Source organism: Drosophila subobscura, chromosome A (genome assembly GCF_008121235.1).
Source record: "Drosophila subobscura isolate 14011-0131.10 chromosome A, UCBerk_Dsub_1.0, whole genome shotgun sequence".
NCBI classification, from domain to species: domain Eukaryota; kingdom Metazoa; phylum Arthropoda; class Insecta; order Diptera; family Drosophilidae; genus Drosophila; species Drosophila subobscura.
The window spans coordinates 2385262-2401958 of record NC_048530.1 but is presented as its reverse complement, the minus strand read 5'-3'; the positions used below and the strand labels follow the sequence as shown (position 1 = coordinate 2401958).

Genomic DNA, 16697 nt, shown 5'->3' with positions numbered 1-16697 from the left:
CCGAAGTGGAGAGTCAAGCACTTATTGCATTTTGTACTTTGTAATTTTTGTTGTTTTTTTTTTTTGTTGGGTGTGTATTTTTCTCTGTTTTTGGCTCTGACTTATTTATGACAATGGTCTTTATCCGATGTTTTTTTTTTCAATTAGCAGACTCCTTCCTGTTATTGCCTATAAGCGTCGGGGCTATTCAGGATGTACAGGAATTCCTCAAAATCGCCATCTTGTGCCGCCTCCAGTGCCTCGGGGCCCACTGACAATTCTTGGAGGCTGCCAAAGAGCTGACATCGCTGAAAAGCATATTGAAACACCATAAGAGCCTCGTAGAACTGCGGCGAACGCACATGATCCGCCACAAGGCCCACCTTCAGGGTGTCGACTACTGTGGCAGGCAGACTCGTGGTGTGGCGCTCAATCTCCTCGCGATCCGGGTCCATCGGCAGGCGTGCGACTAGGCGGTGCAGGCTCTCCGACGAAAAGTTATTCAATTCAATGACAGTACTCATTTGATGGTGCATCGTGGTGGCCAGACTTTTGGTCTGCCGCTGGTAAGGATCCTGAAAGGGCTGCGGCATCGTACCCTCGGGTGACAGAGTACTTTTGGCCAAACTGATCATACTTTGACCCATTTTGAGGAAGAACCCCAATAAGTTTGTCACCATAGTAACACCTTTGCCAGGTGTCGGCGGAGGCGGAGGTGGCGTAGGAGGCGTAGGAGGCGCAGGGACATCACTGCCACCACCATCGCGTGGACGGTCAGTGGCCAGTTCAGTGGCAACGGCAGAGATAACGATCTTTGGCTTCTCCGGCTCTTGGGAAGCCATAATCAGTTCATTGAAACGCTGACAGAAATCATTGTCACGTTCGGGATACGCTTCTTGCATCCAAAAGAAGTGACGCTGCCTGACGCCCTCGAATCTGAGGACAAACACACGACCCGTGTTGCATTCGATGACACGCCGGAACCGGGGCACACCCGGCACTGCCACAATGTCCATGTCGACTTTGCCCGACTGACGATCTTTCCAACATATGTGCACCTCATCTTCGATGCGACGCAAAAAGAGCAGTCCCTTGCGACTATCCGGCTCGATCACACGGTCACGGCTAACCATCAGCCCGGCCTTGTATTCAATCAGATTCTTCATCTTCCAAAAATTTGAACTTGTAATTTTGATATTGTTTTGTTTTTTGCCTCTCCTTTTGTAATGGGATACAGCAGCTCCTTGAACGTCTCCGACGTGCTCGGACCAAACCGGCAATTGACCTTTAATTGCACACTTAAAAGTACATAAAAACGTGGCCAGGTCCAAGTTGCCGGACACTGCTGCTGCTGCTACCCCGGAGTGGGTCTTGTATCTATATGGAGTAGCAGTAGTAGGAGGCACAATTAAAATTAAAGCGTTTACTTATACGGCTTAACGTGCAGTAAATGGATGTTGCCTCCTTACTGTGTTAAGTACAGGTCCTTGATTTGCTTTCCAAACATCAAGTGGGGGTTCTGATTCGGATGCTTTAGTGACTTATTTGACTTTTAGCTCGAGGAGCTATTGTTTCTTGGTTCAATGATGCATCATTTTCGGAATAAACTTTCTTGATGAAGCAACAAAATCCCAAAAACTATTCCTTATTTTTTACCTGGCACTTAACTTACCCATTTATGGAAGATTTTATGTAATTCCATGCAAAGACTATACTTGAGGATATATTCACAAATTTACTGCTACTTTGATATAAAAAAATAAGAAGTAATTCTCTTGTTGGTTTAATTTTTAGACATTATTATAATATTTTGTTTCCTAATCTTTATTCCCACCAAAATAAAAAGTCATTAATATGATTAACTTCTGATCACCATTTTCTTTCCTTTGAATCGATGAATGCTGGGTTTTAGATTCGTTTCAATACGATTCCGATATGGTATCTCGCGGCGATACATTTTTTAAGTGCAACGAATTGAGGCTGTGGTGTGGGGATCCACGTGCAAGAGAACGAACGAAAAACAAGAAATTCCAAAACCAACAACTGGACTTTATTTCTTTCCAATGAGCTGTGTGTGCATTGCCTTCTGTGTGTGTGAGTGTTCTGAGAGTCCTTTCTGGGTGTTTTAATGATGGAGACAGCCAGGAAGGCCGGCTGCTGCTACTGGTGCCACGCGAAACGTTCGAAAGCAATTACAATTTAAGTATTTAATTAGGGAATTACGTGAGCAAACACACGTTCCACGTGTCGAAATAGGAGAGGAGAGATGAGAGAAAAGGTGGCCCAGCCGTCGCAAGAGGTCGAAGAAAATGGAAGTCGGAATGGAAGTGAATAAAAAGGAAACCAACCAACCTCTCCACCGCCCTTCCTCCCCCCCCACCCCCTTCTATATATTATATAAAATGAAAATAAAAATAAAAAGAGCGTAACGTAGTGGCCCCAATCGACTTCAACATGAGACGGCATGTGGCATGTGCCACGTGTGCGTGCGCTTGTGTCTGTCTGTGTGTGTGTATGTGGGGACACACACCTGATGCCGCCCCATAAATGCCAATAAAAATGAAGCCAATTGCTGTTTCGCTAACAAAAAGAACAAGAAACATTTGAGCCAGCTACAAAACAATTTGTAGTTTACGCTGTTGCCCAGCGTTCCCCAGCTCTGTCGACCGGAACTTAGACGGGCAAGGCAGGCAGCATCAGCAGCCAAGGCGCCAAAGGATAAGCTTGTCCTGGCATCAGACTGACTTTACCCGCAATCCCCATGGGTTGGTCCCATCGAGAGCTTCAGTCGTAGCAAATAGTAAATAAAATCAAGAACTATAAAAAAGCAAACGTAAAAAATATAAAGAAGAAAAATAAAGGTGAGAGCTGGAAATTTAGAGACTAAAAGATTCCCAAGGAAGAGGCAGGGCTTGTAGAGTTTACTCTCAAAATAAGCAGTGGAAATTGGAAGTCTAAATACTAAATGATACCCAAGGATCTACCATGTATATTATAGAAACGAGAAGGGACGTGTGAGACGCTTCTTACGCGTCACAACTTTTACACCCGGCACTCAGTACTACATCTGCAACTTAGCGGTTATTTGTCAAATTGTACATTTTTTCTTCATCTGTCATCTACATCAACAACACTACTCATGCCAACACGCTCCTTTAGGTCGCCACCCTCCCCTATACACACACTGCAGAGTCACGGCAGAGGCAGAGGCAGAGACGTGTCAGAGGCAGAGGCCATAAACTGCGCGAAGCAGAGTGTTCTGCTATAAGCTGCGCGACGGGGTGGGTTTGGCCATTGAAAAGTATTGTGGCTATAATAATGATCCAATCGGATCCCAATTTGGTGATCTGATAGATATGGTTATTCCCTACGGAATGGCGTTTAGTTTTCTGTTATCTTCAAAATTGTAGATTTGGGAGGTTTTCGCCCTTTTGCGGGGGCGGAAGGGGGCGGGCCTCATTTTTGAAATACACTGGTTTCAGTGTGAGCATACAGCAGTCTGGTGCCAAAATTTGGTGGCTCTAGCTCTTATAGTCTCTGAGAACTAGCCGACAAACAAGACGGACGGACGGACAGACGGACAGACAGACATGGCTTAATCGACTCGGCTATTGATGCTGATCAAGAATATATATACTTTATGGGGTCGGAAACGTTTCCTTCTGTGCGTTACATACAACCGTTATTCGCACAAATACAATATACCCTATTTACTCTTCGAGTACCGGGTATAAAAAAAATAAGAACAAAACGTGTTAAGCATTTTACTCTTTAGCTAAATTATCGGTACTCCGATTTATCAGTGTTTTTTGTTAAGGATTCCACCCTGGGATCTTCGTGTTATGGGATTACTCAAACCAATTTTGAGCGGCTTCCCGACTTACCCTTTGCTACTCTCTAAGCAAAAGCAAAAATGGTAGAATAAACGAGAAGGGACGCTTCTTACGCGTCACAAATTTTATACCCGGAACTCGCGAAGCAGAACTTGAATGAGAGAATGTGTAAAAAACAAATATAAGCTGCGGGACGGGGTGGGTTTTGGCCACTGCAAATTAATTTCTGCATTGTGGCTATAATAATGATCCAATCGAATCCCAATTTGGTGATCTGATATATATGGTCATTCCCTACGGAATGGTTTATTAGTTTTCTGTTATCTTTAAAATTGTAGATTTGGGAGGTTTTCGCCCTTTTGCGGAAGGGGGCGGGGCTAATTTTTGAAATACACTGGTTTCAGTGTGAGCATACAGCAGTCTGGTGCCAAAATTTGGTGGCTCTAGCTCTTATAGTCTCTGAGAACTAGCCGACAAACAAGACGGACAGACGGACGGACGGACAGACAGACATGGCTCAATCGACTCGGCTATTGATGCTGATCAAGAATATATATACTTTATGGGATCGGTGAAGTTTCCTTCTGTGCGTTACATACATTCACTTTGTGCACAAATACAATATACCCATTTACTCTTCGAGTACCGGGTATAAAAAAGCACAAAAATTGCAAGCGTTCTGTTGACAAATGCCTTTGCCGAAGCATCGTACAACGACTCCACCGCACCACTCACCCAACGTTCTGTTGGGTGCCGCCTGTCACCTCTTGTGGCAATTTTCCTTCATTTTCAGTTTCATTTTTATGGCTGCGCGTCGCATTTCCTTGTGCCACTGTTGTTTTTTCTTCGTTCATGACTTTTCTTTTGCTTTTGGCGGGTATCAATAAATTGGCGTCGACCAAAGCAAACACAGCAGCAGCAGAATGGGGCATGCTTCGCCAGGTAAAAAGGGGAATTATGTACATACATATATTAAATGTACATAAAATACAAAAAAAAAATAAAATTGTATGTACATAGGTTGCGTGCGACAGTTGTAAATTAAATTATCACCTTTTGACTTTTAAACATCATCAGCGGAAATATTTTGTTCGTTTTTCCTTCAATTTATACTCCGGAAAAATGAGGACCAGCACCTGAATCAGGATTGTGTTTGTGTGTGTGGACGATATTTGCTTTGCATTAATTAAGTGTCGCCTCATAAATATTATATGGGTATAAAACATAAATTTTGCAAGGGAAATGTACGTAAAATGCTCGTATAATTTAAAGATTTCCCCATGAATTATGGTCGATATCTCAAAGGAAGGATATGAGGTTTTTATGGCTCTTCTGATTGTCAATTTCTTGGAAATTTCTTCATTGAAAGCAGTTTGTAGCTATTTTTATAAACAAATTTCCGAGAAACTCCAAGAAATAAAGACATAAAAGATTTCTTGGATGAAAATTAGGGAAAAATGTGCACAGAGATAATAACAGTTTTGATAACAGTTTCAGTTTCGTTTGCAAATAATTTACAAAAATATGTAACAATAGATAATCTACATATGAAAATACACAAATTTAAATAAAATCTACTATGGATTTTAGGCCGACTTTTTCGCTCTTTATCGTTGCAAAAATGTTCTCTAAATACAAATGTTAATTCTCATATATTCGCAAATTGGTTGCACTTATCTAATCATCAATAATTGAATGCCAAAGCCACATATCATTTGTCTAATGAAGATGAATATGAAATGAGTTAATTAATTGAAATTTGTTTGGGTTTCCCGTCCTCCCCCCATTTCGGTATTGAATGAAGGAAGTTCAATGAACCAGCGTCGCATGTCCTTTCCCAAGGCTCACCTTTTGCTATCTCTGGCTCTCTTCTTTTCTTTCCTCTGCTTCTGTGCGTGTGTGTGTATTCCTTGTGTTAATGTCTACCATTTTTTGTTTCCCCACTGTTGCGTCATTAATTCATAAGCAGGAACCTCATTTCACTTGAGGCTTTGCTTTCTATCCTTCTCCATCGTGTTGAACGAGTCATTTTCGGGGGGCGTTGGAGAGGAATTTCCGTTTAGTTTGCGATGGGTGTGTGTATGTGTGTGCGTGTCAGCCAATTAAACGAGTGAGACGAGGAGTCAACTTGAAATTAACACACACTTTTTCCCCCCAAAGCACACACAACAGACACGGACACAGAAACAGGCAGGGACATGAACAGAGAGACACAGACATTGCCCTTCCTCATACAAACACACACTGGCACATTCGCACTCGTGCTCGAGAGTAAACACGCACGCAAGTTTATGAATCTGAAAAATGCGCCTCGCTGCCCTAAACTAATTTCCACCTAAACTCAAACACAGACACGCACGCACACAGAGACGGAACAGAGCCGAAACCAGAACCGAGACAGGCTCAAACACGCATTCAAGCCGCAGGAGTTAGTCCTTCTGCTGTCTCATGGAGAGCTGCTTAGATGGCATCCCGACAAAGGAGGCCACACGAAGTCCATCAGCTAAATCGAAGTGGAAGATACTCTCACTTACGCATCCAAGACATACATTTTATCAATCTCATTACATTATACATTTTTTGTGGTTTATCCAAATATGAAAATTACCTAAAAATATTTGTCATTGATGTATCCATCATTATCTTTCATCTATTTATCTCAAACACAAATCTAGACACATATGTACATATGTACATACATATGTAATTTATTCAACTGATTTACTGTCATGGTGTTTAGCATTGGTTCCCAGTCAAACTTGCATCAAATAGTTGCTAATTTTTGCAAATACTTTTCCTTTCAGTCATTCTTTTGAGACCCATACTAATCCATCCATCTTTCAAAATGAATCAATGAGGGGTTAATGGATGGCATCACTATCTATCCATGTTTATTTACATACATTTAGTTACACATTCACATGTACTGCATTCTTTTCCATTACCCCCAATAAGTCTTCAGTTACCGCTAGCTGCGAAAGTGTATTTCGATGCTCTTGGGAGATGGTTTTCGCTTCCAGTTTGTTCTGCAGAGCACAACACATCCAGAAACCCTTTCCTACAGAAGCTCTTTATCCATTTACCCTCCACATTAACCCCACATCAAGGCGAAGGGCGCCGTCCTGTTAAGCTCCATCTCCAGCTCTGGCTCCTGCTGTGGCTCCTGCTCTGACTCGTGCTTCAAGTGCCAATGTCAGTACACACACTCATGATTGGCGTCAGGTTTTGTTAATTTACGTATTTTTTGGATTCATTCCTCTTTTTTGTTCCACCCTTTTCCTCAATCGTTTCTCGCTCGTTTTTCCCATATCCACGTACGCTTTTCCAGGAGTTTTCTTTGAGTGTGAATTTTCGAACAAATGTTTTTCTGGATGTTGCAGGAAGCAGCTCTGCCAGTCCTTCGAGCAAATTCACTGCATAAAATTTCCCATAAATGAACGACTTTTGCTTTTATTTTATTTCTTGCATTCGTTTCTGCAAGGGTATCAAAAGTTTCGACCCCCGTTGGAAATGGTATTTTCTTTTGCATTTTATTTTTTTGCAGTGAATTTTCCCTTTCATTCACCTTTCTCTTCGCACCGGTGTCTCTCTCTCTCTCTCTTTCTCTCTCTGGTCCTCGTTTTCTCTGTGGCCCTGGAGTGCGTGTTAGATAAAAAGACAGGAAGGGGGCTGAAATGCCGCAAGGGCAAGCGGATGTGTAGATCCACCTTTGTAGAGTTGGTAAACCCCTGACGTGTTCTGGTCCTGCCATCGTGTGTGTGTGTGGGCATGTGTCCCAACCGAAACAACATATTTTTCAAATTTTCGTGGTACCTGGAATTTCTTTTTGTCATGTTCGTATATAATAATCGTACTTTTGTTTAGACGCACACTCGTATGGATGCAATACTTTGAGCGCATTTGTTTGTCTTGGCATCAAAAAAAATTTAATTTCACAACCCGTCCAAGAAAATTAAGAAACATTTCAAAAACGACCAGAAACATACCCCTTAGACACTTTTCCAAGTAGGAATATTGTTATCTTGAAGGATATTTAGCAAAAAATCAGAGCAAGCATTCGAATGACCCATAGAGTATTCATAAATGGCATCACCCCATTGAAAACTCAATAATAAATTAAAAGAAAACAACAAAAACTATAAACGGTCGAAGTGGAAAGCATATTTTAATTGATATCACTTTAATGAATATTTTAATGATTATGTCAATCCTCTGATGGTGTCCCTGCCTTAAACAATCAACCTGGCATACCCTGTGAATGGGTGAAACAATGAGCTGGAGAAACGGTCAATAAACAACATTTTATTACAGTCAAAGCGAGCGAAAGGGACGTACATCGCCAAAGGACCAAAGGACCCCATCGCTAATTTGTACAACTTTTATTTTTTTAAATTATTTACTTTGTTCTCCATTTTTTGTTTGTGTGTGTCGGTTTTTGTTTGCTGATTTACTAACAGAAAGGCGAGAGACACGCTGCGTGCGGGTGGGTCGCCGGCTGAAGGAGCTTAACAGCTGTTATAAGCACCAGGGGAGTGACAGGGTTGCCACAGTATCGTGTCACAGATTAGAGTTGTGATAGCTACAGAAAGGGACCGAGGGACAGAGGAAAATGGGCGAAGAAAAAACGGCACGAGTGTTCACCTGACGATAGCAAAAAGTAAAGCGCATTAACACCGCAAATTAAATGCAAAAGAACTAAACTGCGGTTACTAAATGAGGGGTTCAAGATGAATGAAGTGGGAGGCATGGGTGTGTGTGTGTGGGACTAAACGACGGGGGTGAAATCGGTAGTTCGATGGCGCAGCAGCATCTGCTGCGGGCTCAACTTTAATGATGATGAAGATAAAACATGCGAGAATGAGCGAGTGCCAGTCGGGGGGTTCAATTCCAATTAAATTTCGACTTCTGGCTGGTTTTTTTTTTTCCTTAAAACCTTTTTATCCTTTAAATGCAAATGTTAATAGACATAAAAATCCTAGCAAAAGAACTCTCACGGATTCGTGGAAAAATATTTATTGGTTGGCCAAAGCCAGAGCGACCGCTGGACACCTATTCAATGGATTGTTTTTTTTTATACCCGGTACTCGAAGAGTAAATATTGTATTTGTGCGAATAACGGTTGTATGTAACGCACAGAAGGAAACGTATCCGACCCCATAAAGTATATATATATTCTTGATCAGCATCAATAGCCCAGTCGATTGAGCCATGTCTGTCTGTCCGTCCGACCGTCCGTCCGTCTGACCGTCCGTCCGTCCGACCGTCCGTCCGTCCGTCTTGTTTGTCGGCTAGTTCTCAGAGACTATAAGAGCTAAAGCCAACAAATTTTGGCTCCAGACTGCTGTATGCTCACACTGAAACCAGTGTATTTAAAAAATTAGCGTGATTTTGACATGTGAAATTTGACAAATAACCGCTAAGGTGCAGATGTAGTGCTGAGTGCCGGGTATAAAAGTTGTGACGCGTAAGAAGCGTCTCACACGTCCCTTCTCGTTTCTTTTGCATTCCAAAAATTTAAATGGAAAAGCGAGTTGTACATTTTATTACACGGTTACACGGTACATAATTTTTTCTATGTTTTTTATGGCTTTTTTAAAGGTTACACCGCTTGAATAAATGCAGCTTAATTGATGGGAAAAAAAGCTGAAAAATTGTGAATACATTTTTCAAATCGTTTGACCGAGGGTGTAACATCACGTCTCCCGTTTTTTAATGCTGATAAACTCCATATAGAAACAAGGACCTGAAATATTTCACATTAAAGACTATTTAATTTAAAAATTTCTATATTTAAAAATCATAAATATTAATTGAAATACGGCTGGTGTTGCCTTCTTAAATAAGTTCAATATGTGCAATGCGATTTTTTGTATAATTATAATGAATAAGAAAACTGCTACTTAGCGGGAACTGTGCCACATATAATCAACATATCGATGAACATGTTGAGCCATAGAATATGGTCTATAAAGAAAATGCCCCACTTAGATACGCAAAATGAGGAGGAGAGTGCTTGACCATCTCCGCCCGGTCACTTTCTAGAACGTCACCGACCCAGTCAGCCAGCCCCGACGACTATAAATTCCGCACAAAGTGCCAATATAAATCAAGTGCAAACTGCCGCTGCTTCGACCTGGTGGAGCCTCCTTCATTGTGGGCGGTGGTATATAAAGGAAAATAATAATAATGAATTTATGGTGGTGCAGCAGGCGGTGCTACACGACTGGCAGCGTGGAGCCCGTGAAAGAAGGTCGGAGACCATTAAATAACATTTAAAATGTCAAAGCAAGGATGCACACGACCCAAGAGGTTCCATGGCTCTAATGTGGAAAAGAAATTGAATGGAGAGGGTAGCTAGGGGCGGACAGGACTGGGTGCATAGTGCATGGGGTTTGGGGCATGGGGCATAAGATGAGACGAGATGAATTGAGGCGGCAGGCAAACCAACAAAGCTGCAAATCTCAAAGCCAAAGCGGCAGCAGCAGCAGCAACGACTCTCAGCCACAAACAACAAACAAACAAACAAAACTCGAAAGCAATTTAGATGCATTGCATATGCAGAAGCAGCAGCAGCAGCAGCAGCAGCAGAAGCAGCAGTAGCAGCGGCAGTTGGGATGTGGATATGGATATGGTTGCATGCAACAATGCATAACCAATGTCGAAGGAGTAGGAGGAGGAGCAGCAGTAGACACATAGGATGACATAAGGCGCTGTGCCGTGCTGCACTGCTCTAGTTGCAATTACAAGGACACGCGGCGCGGCGATGCCAGAGAGAAGAGACAAGTTTTGCACCCGAAACGAAACGAAACGAAGGAGACACTCAGCGAAGAATGGGTTTTCAAAGTGGAAGAGCAGAAGCAGAATAAGTGGAAGATGCAGGCACTAGCATGTTGCCTGAGATTGCAATTGAGATTGGGCATGGGATGCAGGATTGGGTGGGGGATTGAGCGTTGGAATTGGTGAGGGGGGTTGGGGATGAATGGATGGATGAATGGCTATGCCAGCAGCTCCTCCAAAGATAAATATTCAATTAACGAGTGCGTACCCCGGAGTGGAACACAAGATAAATTGAAGGAGGTCTGGGGTGGATCGAAACACCTATCCCACTCCTTGGTCCATGCCTTCAGTCATTCTGTTTCCTGATGTTTCTTGGGTGTCCTGTCATGGCACTCTGCCCGCCCCCCGTTGCCACGCTGTTCCCCCGACGATAGCGTCACAAAGGAACAAACTGGCTGACATTGTTAAAGCCAAAGTACAACATTGCAAGATGCAATAAAAAATAAGCAGAATAGGAGAATAGCAGATAAAAAAAAAATATAAATAAAAACTGCGCACACAAGGAGACAGAAGAAAAATCATATAAGAATAAAACTAGAAAGACGAGAAAACATGTTTATAACGGAACAGAACTCCGGAGCTGGAGGGAACTCCGGAGCTGGAGGGAACTCCGTGGCCATTCAGTCGGGAGTCCCTTTCAGAGTTCAAGACAGACAGTGGCACCAAATGCAGTAGAAAATAGTCGAGGGAGAATGAGACAAGAATTTTCTCGAAAATAAAATAAGATTGGATTTTAATCCAACAAAAAAAATACGAAAAACAATCGAGCAATCGAAAAAACTAAATAGGAAAATATATCGGTCGAAGAAGATCAGTAAAGAAAGATGGATCAAAATATAAAGCTAAAAAGGAAGCTAAAGCCAAATAGAAAAATGCAATTGAAGATGTTACAGAGGAGAGAAATACAGTTTAACTTAAAGAAAAATAGTTGGATAGCAAAAATATATCCATGGCACTCGTAACAGAGCATTCGTAATTTTAGCACTTGCCAAGCAATCAGCCAGTTGTTCCACTGTGCAGACATGTGGTGACATTCCTTAGGGACTGTATGGAAAGTAACAGAGCGAAGCGAAGCGTTTAGGAATGGCGTCTCGAAGGATGGCAAGGATTGCATTCAAGTGCTATAGGTCCGACGGCACCAGTCATCATCCACATTTACATATATGTATGTACATACATACATATGTACGTACATGGGAGGATCTGCAAACAGCCTTACACCCATCAGGCAGGCAGGCAGTCCAGCAGTCCGGCAGAACGGCAGCCCGTTTGGCATTCATTTAGGTTCGCATTACCATTCGCTCATTCACTCGCTCACTCACTTGCTTGCTTATTCACTCATTCATTCACTCGTTGCAACGAGAGCCTTTTGCTTGACTGCGCTACTTTTGGTCGCTCATTTTGGGCTGGGTTTGACTAATGTTTAGCAGCTGGAACCTTGAGCAGACATTCACACACACACTCGCAGGCGGAACCATCATCGACTTGTCAGCGCTCCGCGTCTTCCGATAGCCAGAACACGCTCACACTCTCACACACACACAAACACACAGAGAGTAGTAGGAGGGCATTGAAAACTAAGTAGATGAAAACCCGTCAAATGCCCAAAGAGAGCGAGCAAGCAATCATAGCCAAAACGTTTCAAATATACTCTAGTACGAATCCTTTTGGCTTATGGAATAGCAAGAATGGAGTCCCAATAGATCTGTAAGATATACTATGGGTATGAAACTTATTCGAAATAAAAAGCTTCTTTGGTCTCTTCTTTACCAAACAATTTTCGTGTTCCCCAATATGTCGAAGATCTGTACACAGATCACCTGACCCTGGTGAATCGCACCTTTCCGGTTAGGGTATATAAGACCCAACATAATGATGAGGCAGGAGAGGCACATGATGAACGATGGCTGCAGGCCCAGAACCATGTGTATGTCAAGTGCTTAATGCGCGCACACACACTCACACACGCAAGAGAGGGAGCAAGAGAGACACACACGCACATAAATATATATATATAGAGAGAGCGCGCAAATAGGAGCAGGACAAATGCGCCTAGTATGCCTTTTTGTTATATAATAGAAAATCCTTAATAACATTTTCTTTACAATTGTGCACACGGCCCAAGCACAGAGGGAGTGAGTGAGAAAGAAAGAAAGAAAGAAAGAGAGAAAGAGGGTTTGGGGTGGTGTTACTAAGATTTGTCAGGAATGACTCAAGTCCCTCTACGGGTGCCTCCTTCTGTTCCTTCATCTCGCTTGCTGGCTCCTGCTGCTGCTCCACTTGAGTCGCCATCGTCACTCGCTCGTAAACATTTCACGCTTTGCCGAGCAATAAGTCTCTCTCCCTCCCTCTACCTATCTCTCTGTGCTTTCTATTTTTTCCTTCTTTTCCTTTACCCCTGTACATTTTTTATTTCTCCTTTTTGTTGACTTTGTCGTTCTGTTTGTACTGTCAGTTTTTGGAGTATTTGTTTTTGGCAGCCGAAAAACTCCGGCAACAGCCATCACATCTCATCGTCGGGTGGGAGTTTGGAAAAGTCAAAATCCTTGGTCGAAAGTCGTTGCAGACTCTCCTGCTCCAGACTGACTTAAACGAATATAAACTGCTGTACGGCAGCCAGGATGTTGTTTACTTGGTTATGGCTGCGCCGGTAGCTGAAGCTTGGGATTATGCTTCATTTGGAATTGGGTTTCCCTGCATGCAGCCGAAGCGGTGCACAGAGCCCCGCACTGATCCGATTGATGTTCAGTGAAATGTATCTCACAACATTCAATGGATTGAAATACATACATACATACATACCATTTGCACACAGCTTTATGATGGCGATACAAACGTAAAAAAAAATCAAAAATAATAACCAATTGTGGCCGTACGAAAGATTGTCTTCGAATCTGGTTTCAAGGCGATCGATGGGCACTGCCGCATCACACGTGAGTACATAATGCAGAAATGTGTAATGTACTCTCCTTTTTTTTCAATAAATAACTCCAATTAAAAATGCCAGAAATCATTGAAGAAACCAAATCTTTTCTGTTGCCCGAAACTTTCTACCACTTTCTGTCACTGAATCTTTGCCATTATAAGCATTTCACAACGCTGATTGCAAGAGAATGTTTTTTTTTCTTTGACAGTCTCAAAAAGCAAATCCGACAGCTTTATTGATTGATTTTAAGTAATGATGAATGCATTTGAATGATGCCTCTATCTCTCTCTCTCTCTCCGTTCACTCCTCTGCCTCTGCCCCTAATTTGAAGAGTTTTAAGTGGCGTACCAGCTACGCGTATGAGTATTAGAGTATATCCCTTGTCATTGTTCAACATCATTAGGCGATAAATTGACCTTCACGCATGGCTGACAGACAGTAAAGGGAATGACTGTGACGTTGGGGGTAGGCTGCTGTGTGGTTAGACTCAAGGAGGATTGTCTGTCTGTCTGTCGGTCGGTGTGTCTGTCAGCTCGTCGCGAAGGCGTTGATTGCTAACCACATAAGCCGGCCTGGCCACTTGCCTAAATCCTCAAAGCAAGTGGGGGGGAGGCGTCCAAAGCCAACTCATGAGGTCTTGAGCATGTGCCACAAAGTGTAGATGGTTGCCAGTGTGATGTGCCACATGTGTATGTGTGTGGCAATATGTTCTCAATGCAGCCTCTCATGCCTTCTCAGGCTCCTCGTTGTCGACGTACAGCAGTTTCATGTCTCGTGCACAGCACGCAATGTGTAATAGTTATTTGATAATCTACCTGTTATTGACCTCATTTTTATGCGTTTATGTGTTGGTGAGTATCTGTGTGCAAGTATTTCCCACCACTATACGTTTCGAAGTGTGAAACGACATGATATTGGCGTGTAAATTATGCTTTGCTTGTAGGTTATCCACAACCGCATTCAACACACTTCTTTCTCTTTCTCTTTTGCTTTCGCTTCATGTTCCACACCAGCTCTGGCACTTGCTCTCCTGCTCTCCTTTACCTGTCGCACTTGCCCCCTGGCCCATGTCTCAGGCCATGGGCATCTGTGTCGAATATGCAGTCTTAGATGAAAGCCAGAGAAAAAAATAAAATAAAATTCAGCTTGAAGAGTGGGCTTGAGAGCAAAATGGATTGGAATAAAAGGCTCTTTCTAGCACTTGGTTATCGATACAATATTTTACTAAGCCAACTATTAATTATCGCAGAAACTAACCAAAGACAGAAATCGTTTGAATAATATTTATTGAAAGCTCTCACCTTTGAATCCAATTCGTGTAAAATTATTCTCTCTGCTATGATGCACATAACTGCTTTTCAAAATAAAATATCGACTGTTATCGACTATCGAAAATGGAATACATTTTTAGCAACTTGAAACTGTTCTTTTGAACATCTAAAGATTTCCTTTTTGCTTGAAATTCTTTCAAGTGGCTGTCTCTCCGCTTTAAATGGGAATTCTTTGAACATTTCCCAACAATTATCGATATCAAGTGTTGAAGAAGCACACACACACACAGACAGAAAGATTGAGAGAGAGAGAGGAAGGGAAAGAGAGAGAGAGCGACAGAGACATAGTTGCCACCCATTTGTATGTGTCGTTTTACTGGCGTCACACAAAAACCGAAAGCCCCCAAAAAAGCATTAGTGAAACGAGACACGAATGGTCCTGGCGTGACACATTGTGTGCTTGGGGGGTTCTTGTTGTTTCTTTTTTGGGTTACATGTACACAAAGGAACATAGATGTGTGTGTGTGTGGGTGTGTCTCTCTCTCTCTCTATCTCACTCTCGCTCTATCTCTATCTATCTTTTGTTCCCGAAAACTACGCTCAATTGCAACAATTACAACAAGAATATTGCCCGTGAGCCCATTTGTACATCATGTCGAGGTGTCTGAGTGTCGTATCTTTTTGTGTATGTTAGTGTCTCTGAACAATGGCCTCACACACACAGTCACACATACCCTGTAACTCACTCTAAGCACACACACACACACGATTATACACTCTAAGCACACGCGCACACATAGACAGAGGCCGTGTTACAGCCATTCAATGTGCGTGTTCAATGGCAAACACAATGCTTCAGAGCGAGGACGGATGGAGATGGAAAGGGGAAGGGTTTAAGCCTTGTGTTCCTGCCCCCCAGTCACATGCTCAAATTGCATGCGATGAGAATGTGCAACAGCCGTGTCCGTCTATAAGTCTCTGCCGCCCATAACCCACCGTGCCTCATGCCTCATGCCACATGACACACCCACCAACGCCCTTAGCTACTGCTTGCTACAAATGACTAATTTCACTTTTTTTTTTGTATTCCTGGCACCTCTTGCCTCTTGCTTTGCCCCTTCTGTGTGCCGTGTTACCTTTTTCTGATTTTTTGTTTTGTTTCTTTTCTGTTGCCTTTGTTGCAAATTTCATTTTGTTACACTTTCTCTGCCCCTCTGCCACAGCAGGCAGGCTGGCACATACCTGCCTGGGCATCTGGTACACACCCACCCACTGCACCACTGACTGTATTGTTTAACACGTTGGCACTCAAAATTCTCTCTCACTGATTGCCGGGGACGTAGTCGTCCCTCCCGCCCAACCGTCGGACGCGCCCGAGCCAGTCAGATGCTTAGCAAAAAAAAAAAATAGAAGGAATTTAATAGGTGGTGCAGCATTAATGGCCGAACCTGTGGATACCCTTCTAAGAGTTATCTGAAATGATTTTTGTATCGATAAACGATAAAGTTTTCTCTTCAGAAAAGAATTACTTTGCGTGTACATTTTTTCCGATACATCAATACACCAGAGCTTATGCTCACCAAGAGATTAGTTAATTGTGTTGCCTTGTCGGCATTCGTCTTGGCTCAACCAATGTCAAAGGGTATGCGAAACCAAAAGAAACCGAACTATTTTTGTAGCATACTTTTTTGGGCTAACCTACATACGCTCTCACACCAACTGCACACCTTCACACTTGTACAATCGCAGTAGGTACACCTGGGGGATGCCGTTGCTGTGTGTGGGTGTGTGTATTTTTTATTGATTCTCATTTGCTTTGCACACCATCCCACCATCCATGTGCAGCACACT

General features: G+C 42.7%; 2 protein-coding genes across 9 annotated transcripts in view; both read right to left on the bottom strand.

Annotated features, from left to right (window-relative positions):
- LOC117900589 (neurobeachin) overlaps positions 1 to 16697 on the bottom strand; it is a 185220-nt gene that overhangs the window by 137547 nt on the left and 30976 nt on the right. The window lies entirely within an intron of this gene.
- LOC117900729 (proteasomal ubiquitin receptor ADRM1 homolog) lies at positions 57 to 1546 on the bottom strand. Its single transcript, XM_034811207.1, has 2 exons — positions 1449 to 1546; positions 57 to 1356 (listed from the first exon to the last, which is right to left on the bottom strand). Exons 1-2 carry the CDS (start codon positions 1484 to 1486, stop codon positions 162 to 164), a joined length of 1233 nt encoding a protein of 410 aa, XP_034667098.1. The 5' UTR covers positions 1487 to 1546; the 3' UTR covers positions 57 to 161.